This window comes from Cygnus atratus, chromosome 5 (genome assembly GCF_013377495.2).
Source record: "Cygnus atratus isolate AKBS03 ecotype Queensland, Australia chromosome 5, CAtr_DNAZoo_HiC_assembly, whole genome shotgun sequence".
In the NCBI taxonomy this organism is placed as follows: Eukaryota; Metazoa; Chordata; class Aves; order Anseriformes; family Anatidae; genus Cygnus; species Cygnus atratus.
In genome coordinates, this window is record NC_066366.1 from 31,629,700 (window position 1) to 31,649,774 (window position 20,075).

The following is a 20,075-nucleotide window of genomic DNA, read 5'->3' on the forward strand; positions in this document are numbered from 1 at the left end:
AGGAACAAACTCAAATATTTCATCCTTTCCTAGTCTGCTTTGTATAGATGTGATGGTGAAGCATGTCTATTTCTGAAGTAGAAGCAATTCAATTACTGAATTAGACTATAAGCATGATATGTGGTACCTGATGCTGTGTTCCAGCCAGGGAGACTTAGACGTACGCCTGGGCTTTGACCTGTGTACACAGGAAAAGGATTTCATTTGCAAAAGGAAGAAGGTTGTTGCAGCAGCTCTGAAGGATGTTCTTCAGTTGGAGGAAGACTTGCAGGATGATGAGGTAGATGACTTCTCCACAGCTGGGTGTCAAAATGTAGCATTTGTGTTCAATTTTCACTGTTTCCAGGAGATCAGGAAGTTTCTTATGCAAGCTATAGCTGGCTTTGTTATTCTAGAGAAGAAATGAGTACTCATTGGCAAGATCAATAAAAAAACATGAAGCCTTGTTCCTACAGGATCCATCTTTGCATGGAATAGCAGTCTGCGGAATGATGCAGAGGTGGGCTAGGTGCTTTCAGGACTGAAGCCAAACCTTTTAGGATTCACAATCATCTCTGCCAGACCTAACCCATTGATTCAGCAGTTCTCACAATTCAGGCTGGGTTTTGTATTGTTATGCATTTTGTGCTGGCATTTAGGTTCCTGTTTTGTGAGCAGAGCATGCTGCTAGTCTAACTTTAACATCTGCTGCAGCTAGAGCATACACTTATTTGATCAATGGGAGTGATAGCAGAGCACCTAAGGCAGGGAAAAATCAGGCTTCTATTTCTCTTTTTTAATGATAACCCCAAGACTGTGTTGTAAAGCCTGAACTCAGATGCAGAGATGGCAAGTTTTCCTTGTTTTGCCCCAAACTGAGCTCAGCAATTTTTTTTGCACAGCTGGACGTTTCACACACAAGACACCACTTTTAAATGCTAGCACCAAGCTGACATTTCCTTCCCCTCAGATTTAGAGGCATGCATACTTCCCTGCAGAACCACCCTCCTAGAGTCTCCTGATTTGCAATGAGATGTGAACTCACCCCAGTGGATGGTGTCTGTCTTTACTGTTAATTGAGCTAATTCATATTTAAAGATTAAACTTCCCCTAAGACTACCAGACCCTGGATTTCTGTATCATCACAGAAAAAAAAAAGTATTTACAACTCAATTGTATACCTAGTATTTTGTGTACATACACGGTAGGAAGGGTGAATATGGGTCCTCTTTCCCTCAAGAAGTTATAAAAGGGGATGGGGTCACCAGCTCCTTGTCCCATATGGTCTGAATTGGTCTGTGCTTACTTAAACCCACCAGTCATAATACATCTAGTATGGTCTATGAAATAGTTATGCAGTAGTAGGAATTAGCTTTAGCAAACTTCAGTAACGGAGAGATTATTACTATTAGCACAAACTGTGAGACAACAACCTTGTCTTCTGGTCTATTGTATTTGGTAAAAATCTGGTTCAGATGGAAGGAGGGACCATTTTCTGCTCATCTGTGCTATTGGTTTTACAACAGAGCACTGAAATTTTAATGTCTGAGATCATGGATTTCGTGTCCTGTTGCACAGCTGCTTGGTAGAGGAAAAAATAACAGAATGGTTTAGGGTGGTGGGGACCTCTGGAGGCCGTCTGGTCCAACCCCTCTACTCAAGCAGAGACACCCAGAGTGGGTTGCCCAGGAGCACATCCAGGCAGCTTTTGAAGGTCTCCAGTGATGGAGACTCCACAACCTTTCTGGGCATCTCTTACTCCATCTATGCCCCATTATAAATTCAAGCCTTGCTTGTCCCTGCAGACCAGTGGCACGCAACATCTTTATTACTTTATCAGTGTTGTAATGCTCTCTTTTCTAATCACTGACATCTATCTCCTTTCCCCCACCACCTCATTAAATGCACGTGTTTTTGGGGTTGAACAGGTACCTTTGGTGGCAATCATGACAACGGGTGGTGGAACCAGAGCTCTGACAGCCATGTACGCTCACCTTCTGAGTGTGCAGGAACTGAATATCTTGGACTGTGTCTCATACATCACTGGTTTATCTGGCACAACATGGTAAGGCCAACATTTGCAAAGTTTTCATAGGAGTTTTCTGTACATGTTGTCGAGAAGTGGTCCAAAGAGTCAGAGTGGTGAGGTGTTAGTTGGAGCCTTGTTAAATATCTAGTGGTTATTATCTGCAAAATCAGAAACCATCATTGTTCATAATATTTTTGGCCAGTATCAACAAAGGGCTTTCATTTTACTGCTGTGATTTTTTTTCCTCATTTCCTTCATTGGCTATTTGCTAGCATCTGGAATTAAAGCAGTCCTGATTAAAGATGTGGATGGTACCACTCACACGTGTGCTTTGTGATGTAAATCAAGGCATCATACAAAACCCTCCACAACTTTACAAAGCTCAGCTTCAGAGTTCACACTTTTCCTTCTGTTTCTTTATTTTTTTTAGGACCATGGCAAACTTGTATGAGGATCCTGACTGGTCCCAAAAGGACCTTAAGGAAACACTCAATGATGTCCGAAGACATGTGCTTAAGAATAAGTTCTTTACTTGTTTTGCCCCGGATCGTCTGAAATACTACTTGAAAGAGTTGTGCCAGCGGAAACAGGAAGGACATCAGATAAGTTTCACAGACCTATGGGGACTCATCATTGAAACCATGTTTCATGAAAAGGTACAAGTGCTTTTCTCTTCAGATTTGCATATTTAGAGAATGTATCAGTGAGGGCAGACTGTAAATCACGATGTGTTTGAGGTTGGAATGGACCTCTTGGGGTCATCTGGTCCAACGCCTCTGCTTGAGCAGGGTCAGCTATATAGCAAGTTGCCCAGGACTTTGTCCAGTCAAATTTTGAATATCTGCCTAGGTGGAGACTCCAAAACACCTTCGGGCAATGCATGCCAGTGTCTGACCACCCTTACAGAAAAGGAGAGGGAAGTTAATTGGTTGGTTGGTTTTCAGATAAATGCAAAAAGTAGGTGCCTTGACAGTGTCATTCTTTGTGTTTGTTGACTGTATTACATAAACCTTAACATCACACCTGGAACATATAGGGTGACAATAAAGACAAATAATGGAAAACTTCTAGTATGAACAACTTTAAAGTGAATTCACATGTAAATATTTAAATGAAAATCCTGCTGTTCTTGTCAAAAAGCACTATACAGTGTGACAAGGCAAAGAAAAATTGCAAATGAAAATTAAAGAAAGTATCTGAGTCATTAGTGGTATTGCTTCACCCTGTAACCATTTCCACCAAAAGGCAAAATACTGATTTAGTTAGTATTCATGAATATTTCCTTCCCGTTTATACTTCGGAAAATACTCCCACCGTATTATGAATAACCCCACCATATCCAAATTTCAATCACATAGCACAGTGGGAGAGACCTCGTAGGGGTGGGTTCAGCAAGGACAGTTAGTGTCCGTGCAGTGCCACTGCCCTGCCCCCTGGACCAGCATCAGCTGAGGGAAGACCAGTGGCTTTGATGGCACAGTCATCCCTCCAAGGGCTGTTCCAGCAAGGGGAAGGCACCTGCAGCTCTTGCAAGGGCCCCTTTCAGGAGGAGCTGAGGTCAGCTCCTTCTCAAGCCTTGGCACTGCTCCCAAACCATCCTGCTCTTTCTACCCTCTCTAACCATGTGAAATGCTCCACAGCAGATGCAGTAAGGGTCAAGCCATGCTGAACATTAACTCTGACTGAGCTTTGGCTCTGTCAGAGGTCTGAGGAAAAGAGGGTTTTCTGGGCTGTAAGGACAGAGGTTAGTCTTTCTGAATGAAATAGTCCATGCCAAGAATGCTTTTCAAATATTTCCTTTTTTTTTTTTTCATGGAATAAATAACATGAATAACTATTTTCTACCTACTGCTGAAATATCATACTTTTTTCAGCATATGAACTTAGAGTATTCATATCACAAGGACTATTTGTGTGCTGTAGTGCTGAGGCAGAGGAGGGTCAGAGATAGGGATCACAGCATCTCTCTGAATTAAACTGGTGGGGAACATCCTAGTCAGAGTCTGGTATGCTCTTCTTTGTCAGAGCCCAGGCTTAGGTGAGGTGGGAGGCTCTTTGTGTCATCTGACTGTCCTCAGCTACTGTCGTTCTTCAAAACAGGAGGACTCCCATAAGCTCACAGATCAGCAGCAGGCACTAAATCAGGGTCAGAATCCCCTGCCCATCTACCTCTCTCTCAATGTGAAGGATAAAATCAGCGACCAGGACTTTAGAGGTAATAATACTCCTGAATTGCATTTAACTTTTAATCTCAGTAGGGTTCCATTTAGGACTAGGTAAATAAATTAATTCAATGCACAAATCCTCTAAAGGGCCAATCCACCTAAGAGTAAATTTTTAATAGTTAAATTTCTGAAGGCCGTATTATATCTATCTGTATACAGGATCAAAAACAAGATGATGGACGATATTAATATGAAATTACCTGCTAAGCATTTCTGTAGGAAGTGTCAGAAATCTAAACTTTGCAGACATATTTAGATGCAGGGGGACAATTTACTCTTCATATTCAACACTGAAAAGGAGAGTGAATAAAATGGCCGTTTCAAAGGATGTTAGCTCAGAAACCAGTCTGTCTTAAATTGGCTAGTATCAGGTTTTATTCAACTATTTTGAGCCTCTGCTGCTGTAATCAGTCTGTCGTGTGCTTTTTCGTTTCAGAATGGGTAGAGTTCACTCCTTACGAGGTAGGATTCCTGAAATATGGTGCCTTCATTCGCGCAGAAGATTTCGGTAGTGAGTTCTTCATGGGTCATCTGATGAAGAAAATCCCAGAATCCAGAATCTGCTTTTTGGAAGGTGATTTGTCAATCTAGGGAAAAAAAATGCAATTTATTATAGTCTATCCTGAGCAAATCCCTCTTCTGAAATGAAGCAGTTAGTATTTTTTTGTCTGTCAAAAGAATATGGTAAAATATTAGAGTTGATAACAGGTCATCATGTGCAGGATTTTTTATTTTCTCTACAATTGTGTTCAGCTGAACAGACTTATTTGATGTCATATAAAGTTATGTTTATTAACATGAGGCCTTCGTAATATTTATGTATCTTTGACAGCATCAAAAGTTGTGTAACATTGCAGTAAATTCAAATCATCAGTCTGTTTTTAGACTGAGACTCTAAAATACAGTCCTTTATCCAAAATGTTGCTGCTGCAGCGAACACTGATTAATACTCTAGGATAGCACTTCCATTTTGGATTGCCAGCAGATCCTAATAGATACCATTTTTCTGTCATGCAAGAGAACAATAAAATTAGTAAAAAATACCTCTTTTTTTCTTTGCAAAAGCAATCTCTTGCCTCATTGTTCTTCTGACTTCTATCAGTTGCATAAAGGAAGTTTCAGGGGTTTTTGGAGAAGTTAATTTTTTTTTCTTTTTACCTGTGTGGAGATTTCACTATAGTTCAGTGAGGCACAAGCAAGCAGTCTGCAGCTAAAACCTCCTGTTCCCTGAGAAGTCAAACAAGGTGCCCAGATCTCCTCTTCTGCGGTCAGAAATGTCAGCGGGTCACTAACCCCCTTCCAATGTGTCTCCCCTTGGCACTCCATTCATCACTGCTGTAGAGCAGTGCTGGGACTTTTCTATCCCTATTCCCTGCTAGTGACCCAGAGTCTCCTCATTCAGCAAGTGTTATTTACTCCCATGATACAGTTATTCCAAAGCTTTTCAGCAAACGAAGCAAATTATTTCGCACCCTGGCCCCTGAACAGAGCAGGGACTGACTTAGGTAGGTCCTGCAGCTCCTTCGTGCATGGCTGAGCCCATTCTTCTGCCCACAAGCTGCTATTACTGTGGTCAGGCTATAGCCAAGTTGCTCAGGTGTAGCCTTTTCCATCCTTCACTCAAATTTTCCCCAAAATGCTAGGTTTAGTTCCACAATTTGAAGGGTACAGGGAGGTGCCATTGCACACCCATCACATCTAACCACAGTGGTTGTTTTCTTAGCCTGAAAGATTGCAGATAGGTGGCAGCCTGGACTGCCATTAAGTTCAGTACTTGATTTATTTTTTTTTAACCATTTAAGTTAGTAGAGGGAAGAACTCAAGAATATAGCCCAGATACACCCCGCCCTCCAAACCAGAGGAGAAATCAAAAGATTCATACATTTACACTTCCTATTTTCAAAACCTTCAAGTCAGCCTCCTCCTTGTTGCAGGAATTTTGAATGTTTTCTGTCTGCAAGGTCTTTGTGATAACTGCATACCTGTAACAGGGCTATGCTCCAAATAAGTAAAACCTTTAGAATTATCAATACTGGGAATTTGGAAATAGGAAATGTTGAGGGCAGGTAAAAATATTAGATTTATTTGACGCAATGTTATTTGCCACATAACAAAAATGAAGGTGTTAGCAGATACACTGAAAATACTACCAGTCCTGCTCATATATACCAATAAGTTGAATTCTTTACATACATTATGCATTCATATACTGACTCAGAAAGATAGTCCCTTTTTATTTGCCCACAAGGATAATGTAACGAGAAAAGTTTGCTGGAGAATGAAGAAGGTAACGAAGGTCATTGTGAATGAAAATGCTTCTAGGTCTTTACTGGTTTTCTTTCTGCCAAATATATTCTGTACCACAGGGATCTGGAGCAGTGTATTTTCTTTGAATCTTATGGATGCTTGGTATATATCTGTTCATTCAGAAGACTTCTGGCACAAATGGACCCAAGACAAAATTACCAACATAGGTGGGTTACTTTTATACAATAATGTTGTTTTAGTTTCTCCTTTTCTTTCTTTTTTCTCCTATGTGCTGCCGTTGTCTCACTGAATTTTTCAAAGCCATTGTGGAGTTCCTTTTCTGGGCTTTTTGTAATCCACATGAAAAACCAGGAGGAAATTCATGCTATGTATTACCGCATGGTAATCATTTTAGTTGTGTGAGGAAGAGAATCCATGGGATCTGTCACAGGAAAAAAGGGGAAATGGCCTTCATATGAGCTATTTTCAGAGCACAGGGGTAAAACTGGGGAAAAAATGTCCCTATATAGTAGGAGAGCCTGGAGGCCTCCCCTGGCGATCCACAGGATTCCATTTTGTCTCTTTGAACCTGGACTGTGGCATGAAGCTTCACAAAAAGAAAAGAAAGCACCATTCTTGTCTGTCTGGAGTCTACAAAGCACAAAGACAAACTTAAGTACTATTGTAGGTCATTCCAAATTACTCATAAGGATGAGATCTGCAAAACTCGCTACCAAATTAAGAAAGATCTGCAGGGTAGAATTTCAAGGGGAAACATAACACAGATATACTTGGGGGGAGGAGGAGGGGAGATGAAAAGGAAGAGGAATGTAGCAAAAAGGGTGACTTATTTTATCTTCTTGCACTTGTAGGGGTTAGTTTCTGATTGTTAAAACAAGGAGCTTTTATTTGCTAGTAAGAGACATTGTGCTTATGCTTTTTTTATTTGTGTGATGGAGAGATTATCTGTAACATGAAGTAGCAAAGGAAGACAGGGTAAATGCAGGATATTGTAGCAGGTAAAATCAAAGAAAAGCAAAGTAATTTATAGTAGAAGAAACGGATTCATTTACAATACAAGCAAGGCTTTTAACACTATGGACTGAGAAGAAATGAATTTTTTCAAACTTAGCTGAAAACTGAGATTTGTGGAAATCCTGGTAATGAAAAGACCAAGAAGTCAAAGTTTCCCCAAACATGTTAAAGCAGATTATGATTGCATAGATTGACCTCCACAGTGATAGCACATAAAAGAATTGTTATCCTTTCTTTTGCAGATGATGAAACCCTATTCCCTACAAGACCAAATGAGCTGGAGACTCGAGTGGTTTGTCCCACTGGCAGCTTTTCAGACATTTTCCGAGATGTTGTCATGATACGCCCAGCAGCTTCAGAAATCCCTAACTTCCTAAAGGGCCTCCAGATGAACAACAACTACCTAGAGAGCCAGTTTTCTACATGGAAAGGTATGGTAACAACATCCTGCTTTTAGGTATATATTGAACTATCCTTTAAAAATAAAATGATGCTGAAGGGATTATTAAGCTGGCTTTTAGTTCTGTTCCCATTCTCTGATAATATTTGAAACTGTCACTGAAAAAGGTGAAATTAGTCAGTAGGAGAGGCTTCAAAAATAAGTCCCTAAAAAATTTGTGAAGACTAGCAACTGATAGGCCCTGATCAGTCAATCAGCATACATCTGCTGATACTCCTGCAAGCCGGCCAGCCTACATGCTTATGGCATGGGACTGGTGCCATCATAAGGTGTCTGTTGCCCAGACAGTGCTCAAGGGGTGTTTGATGGAGCCTTGTTTCACGTTACCTTCTTACTTGTAAGCAAGATATAATGTTCATAACAGTATTCTCTGTTGCACCGTTCGGGAACCTGTACTGGGTCTGGTACCAGATCTCCTATGTTCCACAAGGAGCTGTGGCTGCCTACCTTAACATCTTTGTGCCTGTTCTCACAGCATGCCCAGCATCAAACATTTTCAATATTCAGCCTGTTGAGACAGTGAGATGTTATTTTAATTTTTTCCCTATTAAAGAATTTCTCCGCATTGGTCACACAAAACTAGGGGATGGAATTAATTCTGTTCTCCTGACCCTCAAGTTAACCCCTTTTACTTACATGAAAGCAAAAGAAATTGCAAAGTAAATAGTGGAAATAGGAAGTCAGATGAAGAATCCAGAAATGACTCTACGGTAGCTATCAGCTATGGGTCTGAAACACACAAAAAGCTAATTCTCGTTTTGGCAACAATTGACTTCCTTCAGCATACCCATGCATCTCTTGTACTGAGCTCCTCTCAAAAGCTAATTCTTCTTTTCTAGACTGTGAGCTTGACTCTCAGCCCAACCACCTGACAGGAGCAACAGACTACCTCATCTTGATTGATACTGCATTTGCCTTTGCCACCAGTTACCCACCACTTACAAGACCAGAAAGGAAAATGGATGTCATTTTGCACTTCAACTACAGCTCAGGTTCCCAGACAGGGGTGAGCCTTGTACATTCTTCTTTGTTGATATCTCTGCTTCATCATTCAGGTCCCAGAATGGCCAATCCTCTACTCATAGAAACTCTCTTTTCAGTACCTGTGCAGCATTAATAAGCTAACATTTTACCAGGGTCACGTGCATTTATTGAGCAGTACTTTATTATCAGTAAGTAGGCACTTAGTAAACTGAATCTGCCCATTTTATACCTAAATGTATTTTTGTTGATCTGCAGTCAGTTAGATGTAGAATGGATAAAGCTAAACACATTTAAAATTTTAATTATTTCAACTACTCTAACACCCAATCTGAAAAGCAGAGGGGTGCTTCAGACCACCTGCTGCCTGGCCTTCCAGAGCTTGGTTCCATATACAGTCTACAACACCTAAATTAGGTACATGCCATAATCTGCCAGAACTTGGCCCTTACTCCACAAGCAATCCCAGAAAAATTGGGTTTGGTCAAATTCAAAGTGTTCCTGTATGTTCTGATGTTTTGTTTGTTTTGTTTTGTTTTTCCTATTATGGCAAACCAGCCTCTGAAAGAAGCCTCTAAATACTTTGTAAACCAAGGAATTCCTTTCCCTACTGAGGTGCCAGATGATCAGGAAACACCAAATCTGAAGGAATGCTACATCCTTGGTGACAAGGAGAGTCCAGAGACCCCTATTGTGACATTTTTCCCGCTAGTAAATGACACCTTCAAAGAATACAAAGCACCTGGTAAGTTTACAGCAACCCATCATATCATCAGAGGCAGTAGCCTTCTATTTTCTCTTCTTTTACTGTACAATATCTGTTGTTCAGACCATCCTGTAAACAACTTGCAGGTTCAGACTCCCTTTGCTTAGATCTGAATCGTATCAGGGAAATTAAAATACATAAATTTTCCTCAACAGTAGAGCAGCAGCTGGGATCAGCCTTGAGCATAAAAGCCCCTCTTCAGGTTTGAGTTTTTTGTGTGTGTGGTTTTTTTTTGGCTTTTCATGGGTAGGTTCTAGAGATAAACAGTGAAAAGTGTATTCTGTTTGTCTGCAATGGCAGAAATCAGCAGTGCTATTTCCTCTCATACTTCTCATCCTTTCCTGTTAGAGAATGCTCTTGGGAATCTAAGGATTTCATTGTTTAAAATCATTTCCAGGCTTACTGTTACGCAGATAACCTTGAAAACAAAAGTGTGAGCTGGTGAAGCGATTAAAATATAGCACTGAGACATGCAGACAGTTTCTGTTCGCTTCAGTGGGTCCTACTTTGAAACTTAAGAGAGTTTAAATAGCAACATTGCCAGTCACTTCAAAACAGACAAATCCTAAATTCTGGTACCGTATGCCAGATCTACATACTACCCCTGTTGGTGCCAAAAGTCTCAGTTACTGCTTCTCCAGATGCTAAAATCCCTAACTCATGCTATGAGAACACTTACTTTTTAATCACTTCAAAGCCCCACAGCATACTGAAAACCAAAAGACAGATGGATACCTCAGAGGTTAGTTTCTGCAGTTGCCCTTTGTAGAAAGAATTAGAAAAAGAGAAAAGGAGAAAGAACTAGAGCAGGATTATCTCTGTGGATTAACTTCTCTGTAAACTCTGTGAGGGAGTTTACCTCCCCTCTCAACTCAATAATTAGCAGAACCTAGGGATGTTGTTCCTAACTCTGCTACCTACCTGTATGTCAGATGGTGTGCGGGTGCTATATGGCAACATAAATCATCAGGGAGCCTCAAAAGGGGTGTTAGTAGGCGTGTAGGTGTATGCGAAGACCTGCATGAGATCTGTATACTTACATGCATACACTTGAAGCGAGCCTGACTGTTTCAGTTGGTGGCTGCAAGCTGAGACTAAACGGAGAGAACAGGTCCTTATCTGGCCATCACACTTGAAGTCTCAGCTGAGCTGAGAAGGGCTCAACATGTCATAGAATCACAGAATGTCAGGGATTGGAAGGGACCTTGAAAGATCATACAGCTGAGATCAGCTGCTGTTCTGACTTATGGTGACTTATTAAGACGCTAAAAAAAATAAGGAGATGCGCATTTTATATATTGTGCATCCATAAATTTGTTGAGATTTGTGATCCCCAGATAAGCTGTGGATATTTTTCTCCCAGTACCAACAACCCACTGCAGGGGTCCCTACAAATGTTTGCTGTGAGAGCTTGCAAATGAAGTTCTGCACTGCATTCTGCATTAGCTTTGGATCTGCTCTCTACTGCTAAGTGAATTAAAATAAGTTAATGGAATTTGTTTTGAAATCATCATATACGATGGATCTAGCATTTGAAGAGATGACACTTGTGAGACTACTTGCCTAATTATTTTGCTTCAGTCAGTGATATATGAGTTGATAATGCTGGGATAATGAAATGGGCATGAAAAGTCTTTTCAGTGTCCCTTCCAAAATTCAGTGATTCAGGGACTACTAGGTTCAGTCTCATTTCTGACCATACATAAGGCTTGTAGTTATAGTAACAGGTAGCTCAAGGAAATTACGGTAAATATTCATGCCATCTGCTTCTGGGTTATATCCAGATAATGGCTCTGTGAAGTCTCTGAGTTTAGACAATAGAATAGTTTTTTAGGTCTGTTTTCTGTATCTTTTACAAATTCTTCCCAGTATGCAACAAGAGTCATTGTAGCAGATTGTGCTGGGTTGAAGATAATCTGTAAGGTCATTGAACAGGGAGAACTGCCTTTGGAAAGTTTGAACCACAGAACTGCACATATTTACAGCAGTAAGGGAAATAATAAGATGTGCAGACAAAGAAGGAACAGAAAGTTGCTTGGAAAGAAACTCTGCTGCAATGAAGTCCTTGCTGCAGTTACCTGCTTTGGGAGAAGGCGAGGAAAGAGGGGAAGAGTAAATGCAATTTTCTTGCCCCCTTGGATAGAAATGTAAGGTGCTGCAATGTCTGGAAGGTGGCAGCAAGGGGAGGCTGGGGATGCATCAGCACTGAGGGTGACCTGGGGACCAGGCTGCTGGCTCACCCCAGTGCTGGAGGATGATGTAGTGTGGAATGCAGCCTCACACCCTGTGCTCAAAAGAGGAGCTACTGTACTTCTTCTACTTGTCCTAGCAATTCCACAAATACTGAGAACAACCCCTGCTCCCTTCACCACCACCAGCTTCTCCACACCCTGCTGCTAATCAAATATCCCAACAATGAAATACCTCTGAAGTGATCGATAGTGTGTGCATGCCCAAGAAACACCCTGACCCTAATTGCTTTTTTGCTTGTTAACCAAGTCCCTGTTTGTCCCTTAGGGGTGAAACGTAGTCCCTCGGAGATGGCAGAGGGTGATGTTGATGTTGCCAATACCTGTGGTCCATACTACATAAACAATCTGAGTTATTCAGAGGAAGATTTTGACAAGCTGGTGAACCTAAGTTACTACAATGTCCAGAATAATAAAGACTTGATTATTCAGGCCTTGCGTACAGCGGTGGAGAGGAAAAAGCAGCAAAAGAAACAGCAATCACTGCAGAAACCACCTGGTGGTGAGGGTGTGTGTGTGCCCAAGAGACAGGAATCCCAGCATCTAGCCAACAGCACAGCCCTAAGGAATATGAAATAAAATATCTGTGAGTCCTGTTAAGAAAAAAAATCACAAGGATCTTGATTAGAAAGAGAAACGCTAAAGAATGCTAAGAAAGCTTTGTTTGTCATCAGAAATGCTAGAGCCTGTCTGCCAGTGAAGGAAATAAACACAGAAAGCAGAGCTTTTCCTTAATAAATTAATGTGCTTCCCGCGTTGACAACTCCAGGAGAGTGGTGAGGTAAAGCTGTGCCATGCTCTCAATTGCAGAAGTGACCTTTCAGGCCAAGGCTGAACTCTGTGGACAAGAGATGGTGAGGAAGTTGATGCTGGCAGCGTTTGTGTTCTACCTGTGCTATAAAAAGAGAGGATTGTAAGTCCAGAATTGTAACAGAGAACAAAATCCATTGTTTCTAAGTGAAAACCAAGAAGACGGCTATTTGTAAGCTAAGGATTCTTTATGTGAATGTAAATAAATATTAAACTTCATATAATAAAACACTTTTTTTTTTTTGAGTCAGAGTTACAGGAAATAAACATTTTTTGCAGCAAATATATGTTAGAGCAATTTATTTTAGGAGTTTCTTCCTGTACCAGAAAGATGACTTCAGCAACATGCAAACTTATCGCATAGCTGCTGAAAAAGTATTGCAGAAGAAATAACACTTGCTCCAGGCCTAGATGTGAAGTGTCCCAGGATCCTGGGATCATTTGAGTTTAAGGATCATTTAAGGATCATCTCTAGAAGTCATCTCTAGAAGAACTGACTAATTTATTTCAATAGACCAGATATGTGTTACTGATACACATTGAAGATTTAAAAGTTTAAACTTTTTTGAGATATTACATTTGAAAAGACATGAGAAACATAGGCACAGCCAATCTAAAATTGTATTCTTAATATCATCCAAATGTGATTTTTTAACTTGTTGCAGAGCAGTCCAGTGGAAGTTAGCAGACTATTAACTTTTGACTTTCTTTTATGTTTTGGTCATCACATTAACATGGCTTCTTTCATATGAGCAGTCTGTTTTCCTGAAACAGATATAGTAGGTCTAATACCATTTAGATAAGGAGCTGGAACCTCATCTGAACTCTGTAAAGTGCTCGTCCACCTGTGGGAAGTGGGAATCAGGCTCTCCTGGAATGCAGAGAAAGACATTATTCTGTGTGGAGAGAGTCCAGGAACTTAAAGTTATCTGCAAAACAAAATATAAGCCATTTATAAGTCTTTCCATTATATTACGCGGGAATAGATTTGAGAGGAATACGCAGAAAGAGGGGAAGAGTTCATATGATTATTGAGCAAAACAGAGCATCTCTGATGGGTGGGAGAGAGGCATGAGTTTCTAATTGTCTAAGTTCAGCGTTGCTCTGTTCTCAGTGCTGAACACAATTGGAGTGCTGTGCTTTGGCAGATGGAATCCCAGGTCTCTGTTTATTCTTTTTCTAATGCAAGTTTAACTGCTATTCAATGTTATTGATTGACATGTATCTACCAGCCTGCAGCCCCTTGGTATGTTTCTTGCAGGCTTTCCTTATCGTCTGTTCTGCTGTAGTTTATTTTAGCAAGAGATCCTGTTGTTGTAGGTTGAAAATGGAAGTCTTAGAAATCTCTTTGCCCTCAAAGTCAAGGGTCTTCCCCAGGTGGTGCACAGAAATGTAACCCTTCTGTCTCCCGCTTAGGTCAGTGAACGTTTACCTCTCGGAGTGTGCTACAGGAGCCTGCACAGCTCCTGTATGGGCTCTGTGCCCAGGGTTTTCCTCCCATGGAAACCAGAAGGTGAAGGTGGCAGTCGTGCTGATGCATGCTGGCTTTCATTGCAATATTGGAATGGACATAGCCAAAGGGCACAGCCAGACCTGGGAATCTGGAAGCACTCCCAGTTACCCATATACAGTTGGAGCTTTATTGTCTGAAGGGCAAATTCTCCCGCTGACAGCAGGAAGCATCTAGGCAGGAAGTCTGAAGACAAGCAGAGCTAGATGTGTGAGTGCAAACACCTCCTGGCCCTTCCTGCAGCTTTCCAGTTGCCACGAAAGGGTCACAGAGAACAATGGACACTTTGTCCCATTTCAAAAAGTACACAGTGGGATTGAAATAATAATTCATGGCTTTGAGTTCCCTATATTCAACAAGAATATAGAGGAGAATGAAAGGGGTAACCAAAGGGGTAACCATCTCTCTTTTAAAACAGGACCCAAGGGGAAAAAGCAAAACTGGCAAGCCACAGACTCAAAGTTAACAAAGTAAAGTAGTTCTTCACACACCATGCCAGTATGCTATAGACTGCTTTGCCTCTGGATATTGCTGTTGATAAATGTTTATGTGGGTTCAAAACAAAAAAAAATTTGATTGGTGCATTCACTGGGCAGTCTTTAAGGGCTAAAAAATACATGGGCTCTGCATCTGCCTCGGCCCTGCACTGAATCACCAGTTCGCAGAGGCTGAGAGGATAGCCTGAGAAAGCGTTGCAACACTCTTGCCCTCTTTCTGTGACACTCTCCAGTCACCAAATGCTGGCTGCTATAAAATACTAGTGGGCAGGTGGCCTGACCCCAGACTTAGGTTTTCCACAGCTCAGATATTTTTGCAAATAATAAATGCTCTGGAGTATTTGGAACTGCTGAAAATGTGGTGACAGAAGACTGGTTTAAAAGAAATTACTACACCATGTTAGCAACACACAATATTGCTCTTTGCCCCATAATGCTGATAGTTACATAGACTGCTTTACACCCAGCCACAAACCATTTGAAGAGGGAAATCACTCTCTGTCCAGAAATACTGAGAAAACAGACAAAAAAAAAAGTTAATAGAAGCCTGAATGCATCCTGAATGCATCAATGAATTCAATCCTTCATGTGAAAGCAAGTGTCTTGGCATCTGCCATTTCAGTGCATCTTACCGAAACCAAAAGGTTACTTGTAATGATGTAACTTGTAAAGGTTACTTGTGATGATGTCAGCTGAGAGAGCCCTGAGGTAACAGGGGGAAGATGGAAGGGGGAAAAGTCATAAAAATGAGAGGAATACAAAACGAAACTACAAAAAAAGGGTATTTCAAAAAATGAGGAAGCCGGCCAACATACTCTACGTGAAGTGGTATAAAATCTTTAGACTCAGCATGGAAATTGCAACAAAGCATTGCAAAACACATGCACAGCCCTAAATAAAATGTGAAGCAAGGAGCCAAGAAAAGGCAGGGTGGCTGAGCTCAGGGCTGAGCAGTATTAAGGCCTAACCTCTCTTCTTTGAAGAACAGCATGAGGAGGAAGCAGACAGGGAAAGGGCACATCTAAACCTGCTGGTGCATTAAGAAAAGAGCAAGAGCACATGGAGATTAGGTAACATTCATGATGGAAATTAGAAGGAAGAGAGGTAAATAGCTAAAAATGTGACTCAGGAGGTGTGCTGGACCAGCAAAAAGGGATTGAGAATGTAAGGATATTGCAAAAGATGCAATGAGGTAAGACTGCGACACAAAAGTTTTATTTCCAACAGCGTTTTTACACATAGACTCAGCAAAAAAATGTCCACTTTTTTTTTTTTTTAACTGGGAGCCCAAGCTTTCATTTTTTAAGTAGAGAGAGAAATGATATTCATTTTACTAATGTAAAATTAATGAACTAATGCAATGAATGTACTAGTGTAAATCACTAATGAAAAAAATGAATTTATGTAAAATGAAATAATGGAAAATGAAAAACTAACAGTGTCTGAGCAAGCGTGCTATCGTATTCCGTTAAAATCTATTGCAAAACCGATGGAAAAGGTGCTCCACCCTTGGAGCTACACACATTATCAAGGTTAAAACTAATGGCCAGATACGTTACGCACGTCCCCCAGCCAACCATGAGCGCTATAGGAGGAATTTCCCGTGTTTAAAATAGCTGCCGAGCGCGGTGCTCGCCCCGCAGCTCTCCCGGGGCCGTCAGCAGCCAAACTCGCCAGGCATGCGGGCGGCTCCGCCTTGCGGGGCTGCACTCCCGGGGACCGAGCCGGACCCAGCGGGGAAGAGGGGCAGCAGGTACAATAAATAAATAAATAAATATATATATATATGAGAGGCGGCTTTGGAACCAAGCTGCTTCCGAATAATAATTTAAAAAATAAATAAAATAAAAATAAAAAAGATACCCGGATACCCCCCCCCCGCCCCAAAAAAAAAAAAAAAAAAATATTATTGGAATGGGGGATAGCAAGCTGGGAGCGCCTCGGTGGACGCCCCTGCTTGCAGGTGGTGTGGGTTGCGGCCGCCCCCCCGCGGCACCGGCACCGCCTCCCCGGCGGGGCAGGGCCGTGGGCGGGGAGGAGCGGGGCTCGGCTCGGCTCAGCACGGCTCGGCACGGCTCGGCTGGGCTCGGCACGGAGCTGGCAGCGGCGGGATGTTCAGCTGGCTGGGCAAGCAGGGCGGCGGGCGGGAGCGCGGCGGCGGAGGCGGCGACGTGGTGCAGACGGTGACCGGGGGGCTGCGGGACCTTTACCTCCGTAAGCTGCTGCCGCTGGAGGAACACTACCGCTTCCATGACTTCCACTCGCCCGCCCTGGAGGAGGCCGATTTCGAGAACAAGCCCATGGTGCTACTGGTGGGGCAGTACAGCACCGGCAAGACCACCTTCATCCGGTAGGTGGTAGACACCCGGGGGTGCCCCCCCCCACCCGGCGATGGGTGCTGCTGCGCCCCGGGGTGCCTGAGGGGCTGTGCTGAGGATGGGGGAGGCTTCTGGGTCTGAGCTTTAGCTGCTGTGTATTGCTCCTACTTCCTGCTTCAGACCCTTCTCTCGATTTCATGTTCTGCCGGGAAAGCGTAACCTCGCTGTCTACTTCCTGTTAACTTTGTATTTTTTCTTTTTTCTAAATTGTTTCAGAGGAAGAGGTGCTACTTGGCGTTAAAAGCACTGTTATCGTCGGCCATGCAAGCTTATGTCCGCCCCTTCTTTCCCTAAAGAAGTTTAATACTTAGGTTGTGTGTGGGGACAGGGGAGAAACACGACAGCGGTCATGCAGCGTCCTCAGAGATCTTTTTTCCTCTCACACTCCTGTTCAATCGTGTTGAAGAGGAAACATCACTAACTGTGAATTGTACAAATATTTCACTTCTCGTTCCAAAGGTTCCTGGCAGCCTTGCTATGGCACTTTTCCTTTCACAGTGCAGAAGGCTCCCCTCCTCACGCCCCATCGAGGAGCGGTGTTTCCCTTTACTCACCTTTTCAGGTGTTTGCAGAGCCCGTCACGTTTCATGCCTGCTCTGCAGCCAGCTGGCTGCAGGCTTGAGGTTCACCTTGCTTCTTTGCCGGTGGTTTCTGACTTCTGCTAACACGCTGAGTGGGCTTGCTCAGAGCAGCGTGCTAAAAATAGGCATAGGGCTGTAATTAAGAGAAACTTGGTTTCGGGATCCCCATTGGTAGCTGAAAGGGAGGTATGTGTTTGTGGCGCGGGCGGTTTGAATGTTTCTTACGTTTCTCAACCCGTGCTGACTGATTCATTTTCTTCTTTATATGTATTCAAATTCTAGCAGCCCTGGTAGGCTGGGTGTATTTCCAGGTAAGTGATCTTACCTGGCTTAGGGACAAAGGAAGGCAAGGGCACGGGTAATGTGGGGCAGAGTGGTCTGGAACAAAGACGTACCAGAACCTGTTCTGCCTGTCAGCCGACTTGCTGTGTCATTTGCAGTTCATAGGAAATTTTTTCCCCTCCGGTTTGCCTTGGACGAGAACTCGCATTCTTGATTTATGGATGTTTGGTGTTCTGTCCTTTGCAGCTGCCCATATTTGACTGAACGTAACTCAGTATCACACTCAGGAGCACTGATAGGCCTTGCACTGCTTCACAAGTACTTCTGGTGCTGTTGCTTTGTGTGTAACTTGTTACCTCTTTAGTCGTAAAATACAGAATAATAGGGCTGACCGATAGTAATGGATGGTCTGCAAGAAGAAAGAAATATCATTCATTACAACTATTTCCCACCTTTTCAGTGTTATTTCCCAGGGAAGTGAGACTTCAGCGGTCTCTGCTGGGAGCAGATATCTGGACGCATTTTGAACCCTCTGGCAAACATCAACTAAATTTGACTGATATAAACGTTAAAGATATCTTATGATTTTATAAAAATATCTGACTGAATGGAGGAAGCAACTTCTGCTATGATGTGCCCTCCTTTTCACCCAGACACCCCTTTTTCCTGTCCCCAATTTACATAGATCACAGTGTGGTTTAATCCCTTACTAGACATTAGAGAATTTGGGAATTCACAGGAATTGACTATTGAGACCCTGTCTGTAATAAAACAGTTGCTATGGCTTTTAAAGAAACACAGTCACCATTAACACCTTCCCCAGGGAAGCCAGAAAAACATTAATTATATCAGGGTTTGCTATAGAATAGGTAATAACTGTAGATAATCATTGGCTGCATCAGCATGAGAAAACTCCATTGAACATGGGCAGCAACTTATGACAACAGTGTAAAGGTTATGTCACAGAGACTGATATTCAAAATCCAGTTTAGAGGAAAGGAGAAAAAAGGCAACGAAATGAGAAGTGAAATTGTGCATGTATAATAAAGGGAAGACTTACAAAAGAAGAAATACTGCAGTGGCCAGGTCAGCCACAAATTAATTTCTTCCATTGTAGGGTGATTTCCCATGTTTTTTTTAAAAAAAAAAAAAAAAAAAAAAGCATACTCTCTCAAGATTCTTATAATTCATGGTTTATAACTGATAGGTTTTTCTAGAAAGTAGTTAGACTATATCTTTTTTTTTTTTTTTTTTCCAGTAGCCTTTTGGCAAGGAAGCATTATTTTAAATCTTAATTAAAACTGCTTTTTGTTTCACGTTTCTCCATTTCATAGTCAGGAGGACACACTAGATCTATTTTTGTGTTTACTATCATGTTTATATGTGAACCTACATATTTGTTTAGCTGATGAGTATTCATTTGAGATTAACTTTTTGAGGCTACCTAGCACGGGTAATTTGTTTTAGAAACTATTGTGAGAACTTCACATTTTCATAGTTCTGACACATCCACATCCACCCAGTTCCTTCCACTTAGTCTTCATGGAAAACACTGATCTAGTAATGACTGAATGTCCTGAGGGATTAGGATGGAAAAACAAACACTTCCAGGTTTCTGTCAGCCTTTCTGGTTTTTCACTTGGTGCTGGTGTTACTGGTTGCTCTCTGAACAATGCAGTGGAACTGGCCAGTTTCGCTGTCTAAGACGTAGTGTGCTAATGCTGTTTCATTTAAATATCTAACAATGCCAATAACTCAAATACATTGAGGCCCAAATGGCAATACTTATATGATTGTTTTTTTAATAGGGTGGGAGGATGGGTGAGAGCCAAGTGCTTATCTTACATGTAAGCTGCTTGGCATTGTACCTGCGCAGCTTCTGTAATACTCCCAACTTCTCATGGCTGCTTTAGAGGAAGAAGTGATGAAAGGAGGGCCAGGAGAAGAGAACTGCAGTGTATCAGAGATGAGATCATCAGTGCACAGTTGTAATCACCACTTTTTCTATTCTACAAGTGTAAGAGACTAAGTGTTGTGTTTTTTTTT

The 20,075-nt window shown here is 41.9% G+C and overlaps 1 protein-coding gene and 1 pseudogene across 1 annotated transcript in view; both read left to right on the plus strand.

Moving 5' to 3' along the window:
• The window catches only part of LOC118244262 (cytosolic phospholipase A2 epsilon-like), a 42,573-nt pseudogene extending 29,740 nt beyond the window's left edge, over positions 1-12,833 (plus strand).
• A 3,961-nt stretch (positions 12,834-16,794) lies between these two features.
• Positions 16,795-20,075, plus strand: part of EHD4 (EH domain containing 4) — a 30,876-nt gene continuing 27,595 nt past the window's right edge. The window contains exon 1 of the mRNA XM_035540136.2: positions 16,795-17,138. Within this exon, the coding sequence (XP_035396029.1) occupies positions 16,900-17,138 (239 nt within the window). The 5' untranslated portion in view covers positions 16,795-16,899. The remainder of the gene's footprint in view (positions 17,139-20,075) is intronic.